This window comes from Tamandua tetradactyla, chromosome X, assembly GCF_023851605.1.
Source record: "Tamandua tetradactyla isolate mTamTet1 chromosome X, mTamTet1.pri, whole genome shotgun sequence".
NCBI lineage: Eukaryota > Metazoa > Chordata > Mammalia > Pilosa > Myrmecophagidae > Tamandua > Tamandua tetradactyla.
Genome location: NC_135353.1, coordinates 61,320,456 through 61,344,423, shown reverse-complemented (window position 1 = coordinate 61,344,423; position 23,968 = coordinate 61,320,456). Strand labels below are relative to the sequence as shown.

Below are 23,968 nucleotides of genomic sequence, written 5' to 3'. Positions count from 1 at the left end.
CAAAGCCTGGAAACAGACTGAGGCGGAGTGAGTCCAGAGCTTTTAACACTGTTTTATATACTCCCTCTTGTAACTCAGATAAACTAATTTCTCCTTAATTTCTAACTAGCCTATATATTATATATTATTATATTAGCACCTACTAATAATACACACAACATGGCTATATTTTGTCCCATAATTATAAGCATTACACAGGGGTTCTACTCTATTAAATGTATTAAAGAAACAGAATGGGTTCAAATACTCCAAACTAATGCCTGGGACTGGCACAAGTCAGGTTAACTGATTAATTTCATTAATCTAGAGATGCGTACTTTAAAACTGTGTTCAAAAAATAGTTAATGGCTATAATAAATAATTTGGAAAATATCAAATGTTGGTAAGGATGTGGAGACTCTAGAACCCTCGTAGATTGTTGGTGGGGATGTAAAAATGTTTCAGCTACTGTGGAAAACAGTTTGTGGGTTCCTCATTAAGTTAAGAATAGAATTGCCATATAATACCACAATATTCCCCCCAGGTATTCAAACCTAGGATTTTGAACAAGTATATAAACATGTATGTTGAAAGCAGCACTATGCACAAAAGCCAAGAGGTGGAAAGAGCTCAAATGTCTGCCAAAGGATGAATGGATGAACAAATTGTGGTATATCCATACAATGGAATATCATTGAGGCATGAAAAGGAACAAAGTTCTGATACATTCTACAATGAGGATTAACCTCAAGAACACTAGGGTAAGTGAAATAAACCAGACAGAAATGGTCACATATTGTATTATTCCACTTATATGAAATATCCAGAATGGATAAACCCATAGAGACAGAATACAGATTGGTGGTTGCCAGGTGCTGGTACGAGGAAGCAGTGGGGAGAAAGAGCTTCATGGTATGAGGTTTTACTTTGTCATGATGGAAATGTCTTGGAACTAGAAAGAGATGGTGGTTGCACAACATGTATGTTCTAAATGCCACAGATTTGTTTACTTTAAAATGGTTAATTTTATCTTATGTGAATTCCACTTATATATATATATATATATATATATATGTATTTTTTAAGTTTAGCTAATACTCTTCAAACTCGCAAATTTCATTCTTGACATATAATTAAGCACAAACTGGCTTGATAACATGGGTGGATTTATTTCTTAAGATTCAAGTGCAAACTTAAAAAAAAACAAGAACAAAGCTTTTCATCAAGAATAAACACAAAAATCTAAACAACAATCCTGCAATCGTGCATTTTAACAGAAAGTACAAATATGAATACATTTAATCCATAACTACATTTGAAAATCTAGTATTTCTCTGCAAATCCAAAATGTCACACATTAATCTTTAACCTGTTCTCATATCATTACCGTAGAAACATTTGTCATATGCTATCAGGAAAATATAAGCAAGGATTATTAATCAGTCCCTATGACCAAAGAAACAATACCCTCCTTAACTTCTGACTTTTTGAATAATTCATCTGTATTTCAATTTTGAAAAATCACACAATTATACCTCCATTCTAGAGAAAAAAAGAATGAATACAAATATCAAGGTGGCAGGAAGATATATTTCATTATATCATTAAAAGCAAAATGTCTCAAGTGTTCGGCTTAGAAATGTAAGTATCTGTAAATTTTTAAAGTACTTTGATGGCTGATGTAGTAATAACATTTAACAGTGAAAGATTTAAACAGGTATAAAAATGTGGGATTAAAATCTTTAGCCTCAAATACTTGAAAAGTCACCATGAATATGGAAAGATTTGTTTACATAAACGTATATTTTTAGATGAAAAATCAGGGGGTAGTGGCATCTCCCTGGTCCCTTAATAATTGGATTTTTGCAAAGAATTAACAGCACCCAACCTTAAGTGTTAATTACGTGTTTCTAAAGGACCTATACAACAGATTAGATGGCAGTGTTCCAGCTTTCGGGAGATGGGGATAGGTGGGGGTGCAAACATCTGAGGTACGATAGCAGGCATATATCACACATTTAAAATCACCATTTAAAATGGGAAAAAATCACGTATTAAAAAACTCTAAGAAAATCATACTTAAAGGATAAACAAACGGTGGGCTAGGAGCAGAAGTTGAATAGTAGTCTACTTGATAATAATGGTCTTTCACTCCTCAGAGGCAAGTTGTAAAGAATGAGAATACTCACATACACAGAACTTCAGGGAAAACTTGTCAAGAATTTTATATTGTAGAACAATGAACAGAAATCTTTACAAAAACCTTCATTCTTGTTTATGATAATATCAGATGATTTTTTCCTTTATTACCACCATATACATAACAGTTAAATACTTCTTTATAAATATTTCAGAGCAAAACAGAATTCATTTTGTTGCAGTGGTGGCCCACATCTGTACAATGCAATGTAAGCAATATATATAATGATTAAGAAAAAAATGCAAAGAATAACAGCATTAAGAATTTTTGCCTTTTACAGTAACTATGGTTCAAGTGTGAATATCTATCAGGGATATATGAACCCAAATTATAATAAAGATTCAACAAGAAATCCACACTCCAAGTTGCTGTATAAATATCAGTTCCTTACCGAGTAACTCTTCCCTCCTCCCAAATCTAGCATTTCCAGTTTCTAAACTCTTCATAAACAGGAAAAAAAAATAACAATGTTTTCTTTTCTTTTACTTTACCTTCCCAACATTCATCCAAACTGATAGGTTTAAATAAGAGATTGGGGAAGTCATTCATTATAACCCACTTTGCTAAAATTAAAGCAAAATGAAAGGCTTTCTGAAAATACAAAGTAAAGATCAAGAAGCAAACCAGCAACAGCAAATGAACCTTAAATTACAAAGGTAATTTAATGCAAGTACATTTTTAAATCAATTCCTGTTACTAAAGACAATTTCAGAGTCTAAATATCTTTCCCAGATTCAGTGCTGTGCAAGGGTCACAATTGCAAATATTTATGATTTTATCAGCTTTTTTTAAGAAAATGCTTCCTGCTAAACTTTAACTCTATCCTTCTACTCTTGGTCTCAGGCTATCATTTTGAACAAAAATAGAAAGACAGTTTTCAGCATTTTAAAAGATATATTTTCTTCTTAAATCATTAAAATAATTAGCTACTGATTTTATAACTCAAAGTTCAAAAAGGCAGTTCAATTTCCCTGTAAGTCTATTACTAAATATTTTTGGTGTATACATGTTGTTGTATTCTTACTTTAGGCACTGTAATTGTTCACGATATTACAATGTTTCTACATCTAATCTATGCAACAGTTATGAATCTTAAAATGGTTTCCAGAGTATTATTTGATTCTGTATATTATATTACAGTTGAATTTTCTCTTCATGGTAAATGATTGGAAGAGAATTTTAAAGCCCTGATGCACATTTGCTTTGAGTAGTGTTAATACCTATATTTTGTCATGCTTAATATGTAAGCTTCTTCTGAACGAGGAAGACAATAGACAGTAGAAGCTGCAGACTCAAACTACATTCTACTCCAACTCCACTTTATTTTGTTCAACATTAAATATTTCCTTAAGAAAACAAGTATACCTTAGGCTAATTTTTAAAAACAGAATTTCCACTATAAAATTAATAACAGTTAAAAGGAAATAACTTTTCAATTTCAGCTTTGCTAGAACTATGCAAAACTAAGCTAAAGTAGACAACAGCTATTTCAATCATTTTTGTGTTTTTTTAATTACCATATCTTTAGAATGAAACACCTACATTCTTACAGACAGCTCGACATAGGCTTAAAACTCTACAACTGAAAGCCACCAGCCTCCTCCTATACTACTATAAATAAGACAGCAGAATTTATTTGCCTCCATACATTCGCTCAATGTCCTTGAGGTAATGGTTCTTCAGTTCCTTCCTTTTCAGTTTGAAAGCATCAGTTACCAAACCAGTTTCCGGGGTCCATGGTTCTGGGCTTAAGCAAACCTTGATTGGAATTTCAAATCGTTCCAATTTCACTAAAATGAGAATGGGAGAAAAAAAGAGAGGGAAAGAGAAGTAATTAATAAACAGGAATTTTGCAGGATTTACCTAGATAATGCAGGTGATGAGGCAAATTTATTTAACAGTATGGTAAAATAGATGATCTACTATGGTATTTTATTATGGTAAAATAGTTATACTACTAACTTGCAATTTCATTTTATATTTCTCAAAGTACACAAATTCTTTCAGCTAGATAAAGTTGTAATCTTTAACTTTTTTTTATTCTAATATATATATATAACCCCTCCACTTCAGAGCCTTTATATTTGTTGTTCCCTCTGACTGGGATGCTCTTCCCCAACATAGCTGCATGGCTCATTCCCTCACTTCGCCCAGGTTCAGGTCAAATGTCGCCTCTTCAGAGAGGACTTCCCTGACAACTCTTTAGAAAACAGAAAAGCCCCCTTTGTCTCTCTGTATCATCTTACACTATGTTTTCTTCAAAGTACTTATCACAACCTATCATATTACATATTTCTTTGTCTCACCTACTAGAAGTAAGCTTCAAGAAAGCAGAGCCATTGTTTTATTCATTGCGATCCCTGGGGCCAACACTGAAAGGCCTCAATAAATACATATAAGTTTATTAATTCATTCTATAGAAAGTTAAGTCTCTAGACAAATGCTCTTCATAAGTTTTCATTATACACTCAAATAAGAATCGAAAAGGGGTGTATCAGTTTCACACTTTTAAACAGTTTGAGAATTAATGTAACACGTGTTTGAGTTGGAAAATGTACGAAAATAAGGGCATAGAAAAATCAATACAGTATTCAATAATTTTCAATTTGATAACATATATCCCATAAATAAATGCACTTTCATCCTTAAGATTCTGAAGGTCTATTAACAAATGTTAAGCTACAGATGAACCTTATTTTATGTGAGCATTTAAAACAGTAATTGCAAAGAAGCAAACATCTGTATGTTTAAAAACTACTTCTAAACAGCCTTGGTGACTTTAAAAACAATCTGGTTTCAGTGACAAGTCAAAGAACTCAAATTCATGAAAGTTCTAGTTTTAACACTAGTCTGGGTTTTGATGAAAACTTGGTTAAATTTGTCAGTTTTTCATTCAAACATGAGAAAAACATAAAGCTTATTGTGAAAAACAATCTTTCAAATATTACTTAGAATCAACTTCCTAATAATGCCTGAATATGTAATAAAGGAACATAAAACATGCTTAAGTGAACAATTACTAGCTGCTGATATATTTTAGCGTAGTTACATAGAGGTACAAGCAAAGGAGTTCATTTGCATTTGATCTCAAGGAAACAGTTGAATTCTCAACTATAGTCTTGACTGTAAAACCTTTTATTTAATCTTAATATTTACATGGACTCCATTTCGAAAACACTGACAAAACAGGGTCAAGGCAGAAACATTATTTCAGATCCATACAAGCAAACTGAAGCATATTTATAATGTTCTTGTATTTAATCTTTATTAACTATATTTCTGTTCAAAGGGGGGAAAAGGCTGCTTTAGTAGTATCGTTTTGCAAGCCCCTAAACATTTTCTAGTACGACAAGCTATAGAGCAATGGGCAATCACTCACTTTCCTATGAACAAAATTAATTGTCAGAAAGTGAGAAAGATTAGGGAAAAATCCCATGACTTTACATGTGGGTATTTTTATCCGATTAAATAGAACATTGTGAAATATGACTTGCAAGTGGCAACAAAGGTCAATTTTTACAGACATTGGTCATTGCTCAAATCACTCCAAAACAATTATTTTGCATTCTTATAATAGTACCTATACCTTACACTTCTATTTAAAACATGAAAAGACCTGGTATTAAAGATGTATGGTTTCTGAGAGATTTAGCTGATAAGAGTCAAGACTATTTTACACTTTCTTATTGAAGTCTCTGAAATTACAATTTGAAGAAAAATCTTTTGTGACACACAAAAGTTGATGAATGTACATTTAACTCATGATTAGTGTTCACTATCTAAAGCATTAATTGTTCAATTACATGCCTCATACCAATACAGGGAAGTTATTTGGCCTAGGTATCCTTGGATTATATTCTGCTTTCCACCTGATCATGATACAGCTCAACTATCACCATTAGCGCTGTTAGTTACCCAGTCAAGTGTCCAATGACAAACTACTCAAGTCACATTCTATTCCACTAGCTCATTCAGGTAGTGACTCAGAATCTCTGCAGTACACCTCTGACACATAGCCTATTGGTTAAAATACATTTTAATTTGTTTTATATTTTACTTATATAATATATTCACATACTATGTAATCATCCAAAGTGTTCAATCAATAGCTCACAATATCATCATATAGCTGTGCATTTATCATCACGACTATTTTTTATGAGATTACATATATACAAAAAAGCAATAAATTTCAAAGCACATCACAACAATTAGTTGCAGAACAGATTTCAGAGTTTGGTATGGTTCACAATTTTAGGCTTTTACTTCCAGCTGTTCTAAGATACTGGAGACTAAAAGAAATATCAATATAATGATTCAGCAATCATACTCATTTGTTACACCTTGCCTTCTCTGTATAACTCCACCATCATCTTTGATCTTTCTCTCACCCTTTAGGGGTATTTGGGATATGCTCATTCTAACTTTTCATGTTGGAAGGGGCTGCCAACAATATGGGATAGGTGGATGGAACTAGTTGATGTTCTGGAGAGACTGGCCCCTCTGCATTTCAGAACTTATCAAGTCCAGGGCCCCATTTGGAGGTTGCAGCTTTCTGTAAAGATATCCTAGTGCATGAAACATTTGTAGACTCTTATATAAAGCCCTAGGCATTCTTTAGGATTTGCCAGAATGGTTTTGATTGGGGTTTATCAAGTTTTGATAGCTATCAATGTCCAACTAAAGTTTGTGTGAGAGTGACATCCAGAGTATCTTCTCAACTCTATTTGAACTCTCTCAGCCACTCATACCTTATTTGTTATACTTCTTTCCCCCTTTTTGGTCAGGATGGCATTGCTGATCCCACAGTGTCAGGACCAGGTCTATGCCTGAGAATCATCTCCCACACCACCAGGGAGACATTCGTCCCTGGATGTCATATCCTATGTAGTGGGGAGGGCAATGGTTTCGCTTGCAGAGTTGGGCTTAGAGAGAGAGAGAGGCCACATCTGAGCAGCAAAATAGATCCTTCAGACATGACTCTAAGGCTTATCTATAGGTAGGCTAAGCTTCTCCACTACATATACAAGCTTCACAAGAGCAAGCCTCAAGATCAAGGGCTTGGCCTATTGATTTGCATCAATATTTGAAACAGTATCAGGAGTTTCCTTAGTGGTAAAGTTTAATAGGTCCATTTTTTTTCCCCATCCCTCAAGGGACTTTACCAATACTTTTTGATTATCTGCTTAATATACTCTGGGATATATCCAGGCATTATATTATGCTATATAGGATTAAGGGCTCTCATTCGTATTCTGGGCTCCCTGTATTTGGATTGTTTTAATGATTATCCAAACAGGTTGAATTAGATTATGTGCTACAGAAAATTTAGGTTCTAGACAAAATAAACCTTTCTTCCTTTGGTCTCAAAGAACAGGTTCTAAACTACACAAATGTCTTCCTTACCCCTGGATTCTGAATTACCTTAATCCCAAACTGACTGGCTTCATTTTTATCTCTAAATACCAAGTATTCATATATAAAACAGCCTCTCAAACTTCAGAAATAACAATTACCGCTCCAGACTAAATGTGACTGCTTTAAGAGCTTACAATTTAGGCCCCTGCTTTCTTATAAGTATTTTCTAAAAGAGACCATACAATATTTGCTCTTTTGTTTCTGGTTTATTTTGTCTCACCAAATGTCCCATAGGTTCATTCACAATGTTGAATGCCTCACAAATCCATTCCTTTTTGGTAGCAGCACAATATTCAATCATATGTATATACATCATTCACCAATCTACTTCTCAGTGTATCCTACAGCCACCTCCATTCATTGGGCATCATGTATAATGTCTAAAGACAACAGCCCATCAACACTCTCCATTTTAGATCATTTCATTGTTCCCAAGAGAAAGATAACCAATAGACACCCTCACCAAATAGAAAATCCAAACCTCCCCCTTAACTCTTGTCCTTCCCCCATTATTTACCCCTGCTATTTTGTGATACCGTTGATGTTTTTGTGTTAAACATAGCCCGTAACTTACAATAGCTGTTTCCCCTCTATACCCTGAAATTATACAGTCTTTCTACAAGATTCATACCTTTGCAGTAGTTCATGCAAAAACTTACTTACATTTGTAGTGTTAATCAGTGGGACACATGGGTCTATACAAACCCTTTCAATTATGTTCACCTTCAATATGGTAATATTTTTTATAGATCCACTAGTGAACCACCTTCACTTCTTTCTATTCCCTTACATTTACGTTCATCCTCATTAGCTAACCCTTTACCCATCTCCAGCATCTGTATATCTCTAAGTTGCCTATACTGTCTACTATAAGCCTCTAATTTTACCTTTAATATGGTCATTAAATTGGACTCATACAGTATCTATCCTTTTGTGTCTGGCTTATTTCACTCAGCATTATGTCCTTAAGGCTCATTCACCTTGTCATGTGCTTCAGGGCATCATTTCACCTTACTGCTGCATAATATTCCATCATATGTATATACCACATGATTTAATCTCCAACAGTATCCAAATTGCATAGTGTACCAGTTTGAAGCTATTATGTATCCCAGAAAAGCCATGTCTTTTAATCCTCATTCAATATTGCTGGGTGGGATCTTTGTTATTTTTTCCATGGAAATGGAACCTACCCAATTGTGGCTGGTAACTTTTGATTAGATTGTTTCCATGCAGATGTCTCTCCACCTATTCATGGTGGGGCTTACTGGAGTCATTTAAGAGGGAACCATTTTGGAAAAAGCTTTAAAGTCAACAGAGCCCACACGGGCACACAGTTTTTCTTTAAAGTCAACAGAGCCCACACAGGCAACAGAGCCCAACAGAGGCACACAGTTTTTCTTAATGCATCTCCTTTGGAGATGCATTAAGAAAAACTGCCCCTGGGGAAAACATTGAAGAGGCCTGGGGAGAAAGTTAGCAGCCGTCACTGATGTTGCTTCCTATGAAACAGAACGCGAAGGATATTATGGAATGAGGAGAAAGACAGATGGGATCAGGGATCTGAAGCATAGCAATAACAGACAACAGACAACTTTATTCTTAACTAGCTCCTGCTTATATACTGCAGGGTTTACATGACAAAAAGCATGCATGCATTTCGTGATAAAGCAGAGTGTTACTCTTCAGTATTTTACTCCCTACATACAAAAGATAGGTAAACCTTGGGGTTTAAGAAAAAACAAACATTCGCTCCCTCCCAGACTGTCCTCCAATTAAGCAGACAACAGTCTCCACAGTTTACTCTGAAGCCAGCTGCTCCCAATAAATTCCGCAGGTCTTCCATTAACCCTTGCTCCTACAGGCACCAGGTATCTTTTCAGCTGAGAGAGAAACCCTGAACATCATTGGCCTTCTGGAACCAAGGAATAGTTTCCTAGATGCCTTAATTTGGACATTTTTATAGCCTTGCCTTAATTTGGACATTTTCATGGCTTTAGAACTATAAACTTGCAATTTAATAAATTATCCTTTTAAAAGCCATTCCATTTCTGGTATATTGCAATCCAGCAGCTTAGTAATTGAAACAGATTTTGGTACCAAGAATGGGGTGCCGCTGCAGTTTGCAAATATAAAAACATTGGAATGGCTTTTTAAAGGGATAAGGGGAAGATTCTGGAAGATTTGTGAGGATTTTGATAGAGAAGGCCTGTGTTACTCTGAAGAGACTGTTGGTAGAAATGTGAACTCTAAGGGTAATTCTGATAAGGCTTTAGACAGAAATGATGCATGTGTTATTGCAAACTGGAAGGAAGATGATCCTTGTTTTAAAGTGGAAAAGAATCTGGCAAAATTGACTGCTGGTTTAGACGGAAGGTAGATTTTAAAAGCCATGAACTTGCATATTTAGCATAATGGATTTCCAAATTAAATGTGGAAAGTACAGCCTGGTTTCTCCTTACAGTGTATAGGGAAATGTGACAGGAAAGAGATAAGTTGAGAACTGAACTCATGTGTTCAAGGAAAACAGAATTTGATGGTCTGGAAAACTCTGGACTTCCAGAAAGGGAGATCACAGAGAAAAGTGCCCCATGCAAGGATTTAACCAAACATGGAACCAGTCAGCCATTTCAGAAAAAGCCAGGATTGGAGATGGAGTTATCCAGGAGGATTTGTGGAAAGTCCTTTTGTCTGATGGGCATGATCCCAGCACACTGCATAGAAAACCAACAAGAGAGTTGTGGGATCTGTATAAATGGAACCACTTTTAGTCTGGACTGAAAGGGACAGAAAAGAGACAAATTGAAGGAAAAATAACTTCCATGGCAGAACCATGGAAGCTAAGGTCTGAAGTCAAAACCTCAGGCCAGGAGAGCAGACCTACCCAAGTTCTTGGAGAAGGTGAATTTGCTGCAAAGGCAGAGGGTGGGCCTTCTACCTCGCTGCAATGGGACAGTTGTGCCCCAGGCCTTGGGGAGTGTGGAGCACATTCCTAGGGGGTTGGGGAGAGCCTGGTTGCCACCACATTGTTCTGGAGGGGTTAGATCTGTACCCCAGAGATGACAGACAGATCAGATGTGGTCCCAATGCTTAGAGAGGGTGTACCTGAGAAAAAGGTGGTCTCACCAATGTCCCCCAAGGTTGTATTTGGAAAGAGGTGGGCTACTGCTAGGCCCTTGGAATGGGTGGGAGCTCTATTTTCTAAATCCCCAAGTATAAATGATTCTGAGACTTTGAAATCTAATGGAGTTTGCCTTGCAGGTTTTCTGAGCTGCTTGGGTCTGGTGACCCATGTGTTCCTTCCAATTTCTCCCTATGGAAATGGGAACATCTATCCTATAACTGTTCCTCCTTTGTATGTTGGCAGCAGACAACTTGTTCTAAATTCTACAAGTTCAGAGCCTGAGGAGAATTTTACCTTAGGACAGACCATGCCTGTAGCTGACTTTGTTGAAATTTTGTACTGTTTCTGACTTTGTAAGGTATTTGTATTGTAACTGAAATGGTTTAAGGCTTTCTGATAGTATTATGGAAGGCATGTACTTTCCATTTGGAAAGAACATGTCTTTTGGGGGTCCAAAGGGTAGAATGTGATGGTTTGAAGCTATTATGTACCCCAAAAAAGCCATGTCCTTTAATCCTCATTCAGTACCAATGAGTGGGAACTCTTTTTTCTTCTTTTTTAAAATTATTTATTTTTCCCTCACACAAAAACATTTTTTAATTTGTACATTTAATCACCATCACTGTACACGCTACACATTCCTAGATTATAAGATCTCAGTCTTTACCGTCTATCTTTTCTTCTGGTTTCATGTGTGCCCCCAACCCTTCTTCCTCTATCATTCTGTTTGAGCTTCACTCAGTGCTGGGTGGGAACTTTTTTATTATTTCCATGGAGATGTGACCCATCCAATTGTGGGTGTTAACTTTTGATTAGATGGTTTCCATGGAGATGTGTCTCCACCCATTCAAGGTGGGGTCGCTTCCTGGAGCACTTTTAGAGGGAACCATTTTGGAAAAAGCTTTAGAGCCACCAGAGTCAAACAGAGCCTACACAGCCAGACACCTTTGGAGATGAAGGAAAACACCCCTGGGGAAGCCGCTGAAGAAGCGTGGAGAGAAAGTCAGCAGCCATTACCATGTGCCTTTCTAGCTGAGAGAGAAACTCCAAACATCATCGGCCTTCTTGAACCAAGGTATCTTTCCCTGGATGCCTTAATTTGGACATTTTCACAGCCTTAAAACTGTATACTTGCAACTTAATAAATCATCCTTTTAAAAGTCATTCCATTTCTTTATATTGCAATCTGGCAGCTTACTAACTTAAACACATAAGAAGAAGTAAAGCAATGTCTATCTCGAGACCACATGTTCTATATATAGAAAATCCAAAGAATCTACAAGAAATCTACTAGAGCAAATAAATGAATTCAGCAAAGTTGAAGGGTACAAGATTGACATTCAAAAATCAATTTTTGTTTTCATACGCACAGACAATTTCTTGTAGATACATAATAATAGTTAACTCTGGCAGGTGTATGGATTAGTATGGTACTTTTATTTTAACTTTATATACAACCATTTTAGTTGAATTTTAAGAATAAGCATGATTTTAAAAATAACAAAACAAAAATTTCTAATTACACATGTCAAGTGATTTTAGACAAGAGTACCAAGAGAATTCAATGGTGTAAGAATAGTCTTTTCAACAACTGGTGCCTGGACAACTGGATAATTGCATGCAAAAGAATGAAGTCAGACTCCACATAACACCATACAAAAAAATTAACTCGGAAAAGATCACCTAAATGCAATAGCTAAAACTGTAAAAGAAAAGAACTGTAGAAGAAAATAAAGGAATGTATCTTATGACATTGGGTTAGAAAACTGTTTCTTAGATACAACATGAAAAGCACAAGTGACAAAAGAAAAAATAGATAAATTAGATAATCAAAATTAAAGCCCTTTCTGCTTCAACTGACAATATCAAGAAAGTGAAAAGACAACCCACAGAATGGGAGAAAGTATTTGCAAATCAGACATCCATTAAGGGATTTGTATCTAGAACATATAAAGAACTTTTACAACTTAATAAAAAGACAAATAACCCAAATAAAGAGTATGTAAAGGCCATATGACCCAGCAATTCTATTCCTAGGTATATACTCAAAAGAATGAAAACACTGTACACCAATGTTCATAGCGGCATTTTTCACAATAGCCAAAAGGTAGAAATAACCTGAGTGTCCATCAAAAGATAAACAGATAAACAAAATATGGATTATACATGTAATAGAATATTATTCCTATTATTAATAGGAATGAAGTTCTGATTCATGCTACAACATAGATGAACCCTAAGAATGTTATGCTAAATAAGTGAAAGAAGCCAGTCACAAAAGGACAAATATTGTATGGTTCTACTATATGAAACTCTGGAACAAGCAGAAAAGACAGAAAATTGGTGCGAGGTACTAGAGTCCAGGGAGAGGGAAGAATGGAGAGTTATTGTTAAATGGATACAGAGTTTTTGCTCAGGTAACAAAAAAGTTTTTGTAATGCACTGTGGTAATGGTAGCACTAATGAGGATGTAATTAATGCCACTGCACTACACACATAAAAATGGGTAAACTTGCAAAAAAAAGAAATAGATTGGTTTTTTACACTAGCAATTAACAATCTGAAAAAGAAATTAAGAAAAAAAACTTCATTTACAATAACATCTAAAAGAATATAATATTAGGAATAAATTTAACCAAGGAGATGAAAACTATACTACAAACTACAAAATACTGCTGGAAAAAATTAAAGATGACCTAAATAAATGGCAAGGCATCCCATGCTCATGGATTGAAAGACTTAATATTGTTAAGATAGTAGTACTCTACAAATTTATCTACAAATTCAAATGCAATATCTATCAAACTTTTAGCTGCCTTTTCTGCAGAAATGGAAAAGTCAGTCTTTAAATTCGTATGTAATTGCAAAGAGCCATGAATATCCAAAATTTTTAAAAAGAACAAAATTGGAAGACTCAAACTCCCTCACTTGAAAACTTACTACATAGCTGTATAATCAAAGGAGTGTGGCACTGGCTTGAGGGGTAGATATATAGACCACTGGAATAGAATTGAAAATTCATAAATAGAACCATTTATCAATGGCTAATTGATTTTTGACAAGAGTACCACATACATGCAATGGGGAAAGAATAGTCTCTTTAAGAAACCATGTTAAGAAAATTGGATAGCCACATGCAAAAGAATGAAGTTGGACCCCTACTTCACATCATACACAAAAACTAATTCCAAATGGATCAAGGTCTTAAATATAAGAACTAATAAAACTCCTTGAGGATAACATAGGAGAAAACCTTTATGGTCTTGAATTCAGCAATGTACTCTTATATTTGATACCCAAAGAATACAAAAGAATCAATAAATTCTGCTTCATCAAAATGAAAAACTTTTGTACATCAAAGAAAATTATCAACAAAGTGAAAAGACAATGAAGAGTGGGAGAAAACAGTTGCCCATCATGTATCTGGTAAAGACTTGCTATCCAGAGTATATTAGGAGATCTTACAAAGCAACACTTAAGAAAGAAAAAAAAGAAAAAAAAAATTTAAAAATGGGCAAAAGATTTGAACAGACATTTTTCCAGAGAGGATAGACAAATGGCCATTGTAAGCACATGAAAAGATGCTCAACATCATTAGTCATTGGGGATATGCAAATCAAAATCATAATGAGACACCACTTCACACTCACAAGTATGACTATTATTTAAAAAATGGACAATAGCAAGTGCTGGAGAGTATGCAGAGAAATTGGAACTCTAGTGCATTGCGGATGGAAATGTACCACGATACAGCCACTGTGGAAAGCAGTATGGTGATGCCTCACAAACTTAAATATAGTATTGCCATATGACCTATTAATTTCACTCCTGGGTATATACTGAAAGAAACTGAAAATAGGGACTCAAACATACTTGTACATGAATGTTCATAGCAGCATTATTCACAATAGCCAAAAGTTGGAAACAATCCATGAGTCTATCCACAGATAAATGTGGTAATACATACAATGGAATATTATTCATTCACAAGAAAGAATGCAGTTCTGATACATGCCGCAACATGGATGAAAACATTGTGCTGCATGAAATACACAAGGCACATTAAAGAAAAATACTATATGATACTCAGCATTTTAATGTAAACAATATTTCTTCCTTCAGGAGGAGTGCAGTTTTGACCTGTATGAAGGTTAAGTGAAATCTGGACTTCTATTAGAAAACAGCCATTCACATTAATGGCAACAGAAGGTTAAAGAAGAGAGCCTGGAGATAGTCCTCAAGAGCAGATAAAGGGTGAACTTGACAGTCACTCCTGGGGTTCTAGCCAAAGGAGCTGAGACATTCAGAGAAGCAAAGCAGCTCAGAAGACTATGTAGGGGCTTCACAAACAACAGCTTCAATTTCAAATTCTGGCTCTTTCCATTGGCTGTGATATGACCTTCAACAGCTCATCTGGTTTCTATTGGTCTGTTTCTTCATACAATGAGAGAATTCTTATCATAGAGGCTCATTGGGGAGATTAAAGGAAACAGTGCTTGTATCTTGCTAGACCCATAATGTGCTAAAAGAAAAGTGCATATTGTATAGAATATGGAAAAATTATGTTGTACTGGAACTATGTTTCATTTTAACAAATGTTTACACAGCACCACCTGTGTACTAAGGCACTGTGCATGGAGCAGGAGACAAAATAAGTTAGCCCTCAAAAAGGAAGAAAGAGACAAACTAAATTCTACTGTTAGGTATTTACCCAAGAGAAATAAAAACATACATCTGCACAAAGATTTCAAGAATGTTCATAGTAACTTTATTATTAATATCCTCAAACTGGAAATAGCCCAAGAATCTATCAACAGACAAATGAATGCACAAATTGTACCACATCCACACAATGGAAAACTCAGCACTAAAAAGAAAAGAACTACTAATTTACACAACATGCCTGAATCTCAAATACATGCTGAGTGAAAGAAGCCTTACGCAAGAGTTTATCCCATATGATTCCATTTATATGATGTTCTAAAATAGGCAAAACATGAAAAACCGCAGAAGAGTGACTGCCAGGGGTGAGAGTGAGGGAGGAGATTGACTAGGAAATTGCTGGGTGTCGATAATGTTCTATACGTTAATGGGGTTGGATTATGTAGGTTTGTGAGCTTGTCAAAATTTAGTAAATGTACACTTAAGATTTATGTATTTCATTGCATGTAAATTTCGCATCAAAATTGAAAAAAAATAGTAAGCACATATTGAACTCTGATAAATGATATATATCCAGAAGTATATTTGTAAGTTATACTGAAATGTATCAAATGTAAGATGGATTAATGGATAGATAGAGGCAAGGAGAGATGGACAGATGTCATGTAACAAGTATGATAAAACGTTAATGACAGACATACTAATATAAGATTTTAATAATAGGGGGCCATGTGGAAACTCTCCTTTTTTATGCATGGTTTTACTGTAAACCTGTAACCTCTTTAAACAAAAAATGTTAATGGTAGAAACTAGGTGCTACGGATAGGGTGCTTGCTGTAAAACTGTTTCAACTTTGCTTATGTTTGACATGTTTCAAAATAAAAGGTTGAAGGAATAAACAGAAAAAGTAACCTCACTACCCTCAAATAACTACTAAGCAAATAATTATTACTCTTCATCATAATTTTCTGTCCTTTCCAAATTTTTATGAGTATGGCTACAATTCAATCTAAAAACAATGGACTGAAATTAGGTTAACAGCTTCCAATTATATTAAACATAAAGAGTACAAATTTATCTCTGCTCCCCTAGAAAAGAATTTAAGTAATTTTAAATAATTAAAAACCTAAAAGGTATTACAATGATAAAAATAAAACAAGAATCAAAGTTTCTGTATGGGTGGTGAAAAATTGGAGTAATCGATGTTGGTGGTGATGGTAGTACAATATTGTCAATAATTAATACCATTGAATAGTACACTTGAAAGTAGTTAAAATGGGAAATTTTGTGTCCCATGTATGCCACTACAACAAAAGTTTAGAAAATAATAAAATAGAACAAGAGAAGAGGGCACTGGATGAGAGATTTCAACAAAATTTTAGAAGACAAAAGGCAAACAGATTTAGAGCAGAAAAAGCTAAAACCTAACTGTCTATAGGGAATGATGCTAAGAAGAAGCACACGGACCTCACAGTAACACTTTGGAACGTGCCTCTGAGCCCATGCCTCTGAAGATAGGGATGAGGGGTAAAGCTAAGAACAGGAGGCCTTGTTCCAAGCCAATTCACAGAACTGCTCTCCCTCACCCTGTACAGTCCTTCCCCAACAAGAGTGGAGACAAGAAAACCTGAACTAGAGGATTAATGCTCTAAATAAGAGCTAAAACTATAAAACTCTTAGAAGAAAACGTAGCGAAGCATCTTCAGGACCTTGTATTAGGCAAATGGATACTTAGACTTTACACCAAAAGCATGAACAACAAAAGAAGAAATAGACTAATTAGACCTCATCAAAATTAAAAACTTTTGTGCACTGAAGGACATTATAAAAAAAAGTGAAAAGATAACTTACAGAGTGGGAGAAAATTTTTGGAAACCATATATCTGATAAGGGTTCAATATCTAGAATAAATAAACAAATCTTACAACTCAATAACAAGAAGACAAACAACCCAATTTAAACATGGGTAAAGGACTTAGAGATTTCTTCAAAGAAGATATACAAATAGGTATTAGCTATTTGCACATGAAATGGCCAATAAGCATATGAAAAGATAAGCAACATCATTGGCCATTAGGAAAATGTAAATTAAAACTACAATGAGATACCACTTCACATCCACTAGAATGGCTACTATTTTTTTTTAATGAAAATAATAAGTGCCAATGAGAATGTGGAGAAACAGGATCTAGTACATTGTTGGTGAGAATGTAAACTGGTGGTGCAGCCACTATAGAAAACAGTTTGGCCAGTTCCTCCAAAAATTAAACACAGAACTACCATAAGACCTGGCACATACCCAGAAGAATTTAAAGCAGGGACTCATACAGACATCTATCTGTACACCAACATACAAAGCAGAATTGTTCACAAAAGCCAGAAGGTGAGAACAACCCAAATGCCCATCAACAGGTGAACAGATAATCAAAATGGGGTACACATGCAATGGAATATTATTCAGCCACAAAAAAGGATGGAGTTCTGATTCATTTTACTACATGGATGAACCTTGAAGATATCATGTTGAGTCAAATAAATCAGACACAAAAGGACAAGTACTGTATGGTTCCACTTATATGAAATAACTAGAATGTGCAAACACTTAGAAACACAAAGTAGAGTGCAGGTAGTTACCAGAGGTGTGGGGAGGGAAAATGGAGAGTTAAAGCATAGTGGGTAGAGGGTTTCTCTTTGGGGTGATGAGAAAGTAATGTTAATGGATGGTGGTAAGAGTAGCACAACATTGTCAATCTGATTAATGGCAGTGAATGCTTGGCAGTGGTTAAGACAGGAAAGTGCATGTTACATATAAGTTTCCACAGTGGACAAAAAGAGCAAATAAAAGTACAATGTCAGTTAAATGCAATACATGATCCAGGACTGGATCTTACAGTGGAGGAGAAAATACCAAAAGGCTCTTTACTGAGACAATTTGAAAAAATTAGAAAATAGACTATAAGCTTTATATCAATGTTTAAAGTCTTGAACTTGATAACTGTACTTAATGTTACTATATAAGTGAATGTCCCTGTTCATAAGAAATATGCATGGAAGTATTAAGTGTTCCAGGAGCATGATGAATGCAACCTATTCTCAAATATTTAGAAAATAAACAGACAGAAAGAATGAATAATTTAACAAATGTAGTAAAACGTTAAAAGTTGGTGCATCTGGGTGTCTAGGTAGGGGGTTGTTCTAGTTTGCTAGCTGCCGGAATGCAATATACCAGGAACGGAATGGCTTATAAAAGGGGAATTTAATGAGTTGCTAGCTTACAGTTCTAAAGCCGAGAAAATGTCCCAATCAAGTCTATAGAAATGTCCAATCTAAGGCATCCAGGGAAAGATACCTTGGTTCAAGAAGGCTGAAGAAGTTCAGGGTTTCTCTCTCAAGTGAGAAGGTACATGGTGAACACAGTCAGGGCTTCTCTTTCAGCTGGAAGGGCTCATGGCGAACACGGCATCATCTCCTAGCTTTCTCTCCTGGCTTCTGGTTTCATGAAGCTCCCTGGGAGGTGTTTTTCTTCATCTCTAAAAGTCACTGGCTCATGGACTCTCTGCTTCATGGTGCTGCAGCATTCTCTGCTCTCTCTGAATTGCTCTCATTCTCCAAAATGTTTCCTCTTTTATAGGACTCCAGAAACATCTCAAGACCCACCCAAATGGGAAGAGACATGCCATCACCTAATCCATCTTAACAACCACTCTCGACTAAATCACCTCATCCAGGGAGATGATCTGATTACCATTTCAAACATGCAGTATTGAATAGGGATTATTCTACCTTTATAAAATGAGATTTTGATTAAAACATGGCTTTTCTAGGGTCCACACATCCTTCAAACCAGCACAGGGGTATATTGGAGTTCTTCTGTATTGATTTTGTATTATTTTTCCAATGGTCCAGTAGTTTGAAATAATTTCAAAATTTAAAAATTAAAAGAAATATATTGAATGAGAGAGATGTTGGACTCAAGAACACCAGGAACAACAGAGGTTGGGAGTAAGGCTGAAAACAGGAGGATTCGGTGAGAGTTAAAGCCTGCCATCCCTTCACCCCTTCTGGTTACCAGAATACGGACACCCAGACAAGAGACTGGAGAATTCTTTGGAGAAATGGAGTGAGCAAAAAGATAAAGACATAAATATTTGAATAACTTTTCAGTGACGCCCACTAAAGCCTTCTAAACAGCATTTTAGTACCTCATAAAAATTAATGGAGGGTGCATGGGTGGTTCAGTTGTAGAATGCACACCTTCCATGCAGGAGACCTGGGTTTGGTTCCCAGGCCATGCACCACCCCCCCCCCCCCCAAAATGGACAAGCTGGAAGATGGCAGAGTGGAGTGGACTGAATTTACCCCTGTTCTGTGGGACAAGATAGGGGACAGGGAGAGAATGACTGGGACTGCAGTCACAGGGGGTAATTGAAGAGGGTCTCCAGGGTCTGAGGATGAGAGAGGGGCAGGGGTATCGGGTTAGGGAGAGCAGGACAGGTCAGGGAAAGCATCGTGGGTTGGACTGACAGTGATCCCCACCGGGGACTGACAGCAGGGAGGTGCAGATTGGAGGGAACTGACCGTCCTTACACTCCAACCTACACCAGTAGCTATCTGGGGAAAACTCCCTGAACGGCTCCACCACTACAAACAACTGTGGGGAGTCTGGAGGCACAAAGAGCTGTAGCCCAAAGTTCTGGAAGAGGCTATCCAGCCGGGTGCCACAAATAACCACCTAGTCGAGCATGGCATGTATGTGGATCCATGGGGCACCAGATATTTCAGGTCAGCTGATACCCCCGGGCCACCACAGGCTGGAAGTAGACCTCCACCTTGTATGGCATCTCTCCAGCATGCAGCTGCAGTCAAAGAGGAGGAGCCTGAGGGGCACCACCTGCTGGTTAGAAGTATAAGTGCAGACTGGCTGCTGCAGCTGTGGAGGGGAGGGTCTGAGGGAGGAGGTACCTCAGAAGTGTCACCTTCTAGTGACAAGCAATAAGTATAAGCACTGGACTCCTATCTGCCTAGGTTGTTTTTTTATTTTTTCCCTTTTTAAATTTTTTTCTATTTTTATTATAGTATTATTGTGATTTTTAATTTTATTTTTATTCATATATTTTTACATATTAATATTTGATTTCTTTTTTATTATTCTATTGCATTTATTTACTTTTTATTATTTTCTCTCCCTTCTGAGGTACCAGCTTGAGTACATTCCCAATATATCTTGGGGTGTCCACTTCTTACTTTGGGACGTACTGCTGGTGATCTGTGTTTTTTGTTTTTGTTGTCCATATTTTTATTATATTTTCATTTTATTATTATTATTTTTGTTGTTGTTGTTATTATTTGGATGCATGGGCCAGGAATCAAGCCCAGGTCTCCTATATGGCAGGGAAGTGTTCCACCACTGAAGTACTATGCACTCCACCCTAGCTTTTAATAGACCTTCAAGTAGAATTGTACACACTACATGAAACGTGCCTTGGTTTGATGGAGAATTACTGACAAACCAAGTACAAAAGAAAATCTTCAATGCAAAACTAAGGAAATACAAAACTTTAGATGAATGAAGGAAAATAACTTGCAAAATAACCTTATTAAGATAATCAATTGCCCCAAACACAAGAGAAAATCACAAGCACAAGAAGATCCAAGCAGAAACGGCCCAGCCAAATGACCAAATCAAAACTCCGGAGGGGACAGAGAATATGGAACAATTACTCAAGGAAATTTATAAAGAAATAAAGGGTATCAGGAAGACAGTAAAAGAGCATAAAGATTTAAGAAAAAGAAAAAAGTGCATAAAGAAGACTTTGAAAGATTAAACAGAAGAATGGCAGATCTCATAGAGATAAAAGATACAGTAGACCAAATTAGAAATATTCTGGAGACATAAAATTCGAAGAAGCAGAAGGATGAATAAGTGAGCTAGAAGACAGAACAACTGCATCAGAGCACATAAAAGAACAAATGGCAAGAAAGATGAAAAAATGGAGCTGGATCTTAGGAAAATGATACACAAGAGGTACACTAATATAAGAATCTTTGGTGTCTCAGGAGGAAAAGAGAAGAGTAAAGGACTGGGAAACTTACATGAAGATATAATTGGGGAAAAATTCCCAACCCTTATAAAAGACATAAATATGCAAATCAGAGAGACGCAATGAACTCCAAATAGAATAAATCCAAATAGGCCTACTCCAAGACACATACTAATCAAACTGTCAAATGATGAAGAAAAACAAAAAGTCATGAAAGCAGCACGAGACAAGTGATCTACTACATACAAGGGAAAACACATAAGACTGAATTCGCACTACTCAACAGGTACTGTGGAAACAAGAAGGGAGTGGTATGATATATTTAAGATCCTGAATGAGAAAGGCTTCCAACCAAGAATTCTTTATTCAGTCAAGCTGTACTTCAAAACTGAGGGAGAGATTGAAATTTGCAAAGACAAAGACTGAGAGAATTAGTCAACAAGAGACTTGTCCTATAAGAAATACTAAAAGGAGTCCTGTCAGCGGAAAAAAAAAAAGGAGAGAGAGGTCTAGAGGAAGTCACAGAATTAAAGAATACCAGTAATGGTAATTTAAAGGAAAAAAAAGAGAGGGAGGGAAAAGAATATATAGATCTGACAAATAAAAACTAAAGGATAAGATAGTAGATTCAAGGACAAGCAGAAGAAAAATTGACAAATGGGAATTCCTTAAGATCAAGAGCTTCTGTGCCTCAAGGACTTTGTCAAGAAGATGAAGAAGCAGCCAATTCAATGGGAGAACATATTTGGAAACCACATATCAGATAAAGGCTTGATATCCTGTGCACATAAAGGAATTATACAGCTCAACAAAAAAAGAACAAACAACCCAATTATAAAATGGGCAGAGACACTTTTCCGAAGACCAAATACAAATGGCTAGAAAGTATATGAAGAGATGCTCATTTTCATTAGCTGTAAGGGAAATGCAAATCAAGATGACAATGAGATATCACCTCATACCTATAAGAAAGGCTACTATTAAACAAACAAAACTGCAAATGTTAGAGAAGATGTGGAGAAACTGGAACACTTATTCACTACTGGTGGAACTGCATAATGGTGCAGCTGCTGTGGAAGACCATTTGGCAGTTCCTTAGAACTCTAAATACTGAGTTTCCCTATGACCTGACAATACCAATACTCAGTATATGACCTGAAGAGCTGAAAGCAGTGACACGAACAGACATTTGCACATTGATGTTTCTAGCGGCATTATTCACAATCGCCAAAAGACAGAAAAAATCCAAATGCCTATCAACAGTAGAATGGATAAACAAAATGTGGCATATACATACATTAGAATATTATGCAGCAGTAAGACAAAATGAGGTCCCAAAGCATATGACAACATGGATGAACCTTGAAGACATAATGCTGAGTAAAATAAATCAGACACAAAAGGATAGATAATGGAATACTGCATGATTCCATTATTATGACTCTGGTAAAGGTATTATCCATTAGGCGGGCCACGGTGGCTCAGCAGGCAGAGTTCTCACCTGCCATGCTGGAGACTGTTTCCCAGTGCCTGCCCATGTAAAAAAAAAAAATTATCCATGATGCACAGCAGATGGAGGGAGCCAACAAAAGGTACAATGACTGAGAAGCAGAACAGTGAACTGTGATACATTTATATGATGAAATATGGTATGGCTACAAAAAAGGAAGGATGTCAAGATGTTTATTCACAACTGAATAAACTTTAGGGACAATGTGTTAAGCAAAATAAGCCAGAAACAAAAAGAACATATATGTTAAGGTCTCTTTCAGAAAATATTTAGGAGAAAAATTGAGCCTAGATTGTAAGCCCTTACAGCAGCCACACTTAGTTGTAAATGTATTTCTGGATGCTGAGACACTGAGCTATATGTGTATCAACTGGTATTTCACTGAAAATCTGAATAACTCTGTGACACCTAGGACCCGGAGATGGAGTGCTACAGCCTTGAAAGTTGGCAAGCTATATATAATGACAGTTAAAGTAGCTGAAGGGAAGATTAGGTTCAAATCAAAGTTAAAAATGAAGCCAATCTGGCAGGGTCTTAGGCAAATTAGAATACAGGATAAAAGATGATAGTGTATGTCCTCTAGACCTTCACCTACAGTATGGGACCAAAGACAGGAACCCAGAACCCAGATTTTCTGTAAGACATAATCTAAATCAATCTGTCTGAATAGCTTATTTGAACAACCCAGACTTCTTGGGTCCCGGGCAGGAATGAGGCCTTGTATTTCTGTGTAGCTTGGTGTAATGCAGGGATACATCTCAGACTGTGGTGGGCTGATAGTTGGGAAGTGTTGCAGTCCATTGAGGGTCTGAAGTAAAACACACACACACACACACACACACATATACATATATATACACATATTGAACTTTTCCATCTGGAAAGTCCCGGGTACTATCTCAACCATTGTTGACCCAGGAAAATGGGCCAGGCCCTTGATTTTGAGGCATGCTCTTATGAAACTTGTTTCTGTGGGGGAGAAGCCAAGAATGTTCATGGTGAGTCCTAGGAGCTGCTTTCTGGAAACCTCTTTG

At 36.2% G+C, this 23,968-nt stretch overlaps 1 protein-coding gene across 3 annotated transcripts in view; it reads right to left on the bottom strand.

Annotated features, from left to right (window-relative positions):
* Positions 1-1,128: 1,128 nt before the first annotated feature.
* ACSL4 (acyl-CoA synthetase long chain family member 4) overlaps positions 1,129-23,968 on the bottom strand; it is a 122,041-nt gene continuing 99,201 nt past the window's right edge. For all 3 annotated transcript variants that reach the window (XM_077147066.1, XM_077147065.1, XM_077147064.1), the window contains exon 16: positions 1,129-3,969. In XM_077147066.1, coding sequence (XP_077003181.1) covers positions 3,812-3,969 — 158 coding nt within the window. In that variant the 3' untranslated portion in view covers positions 1,129-3,811. The remainder of the gene's footprint in view (positions 3,970-23,968) is intronic.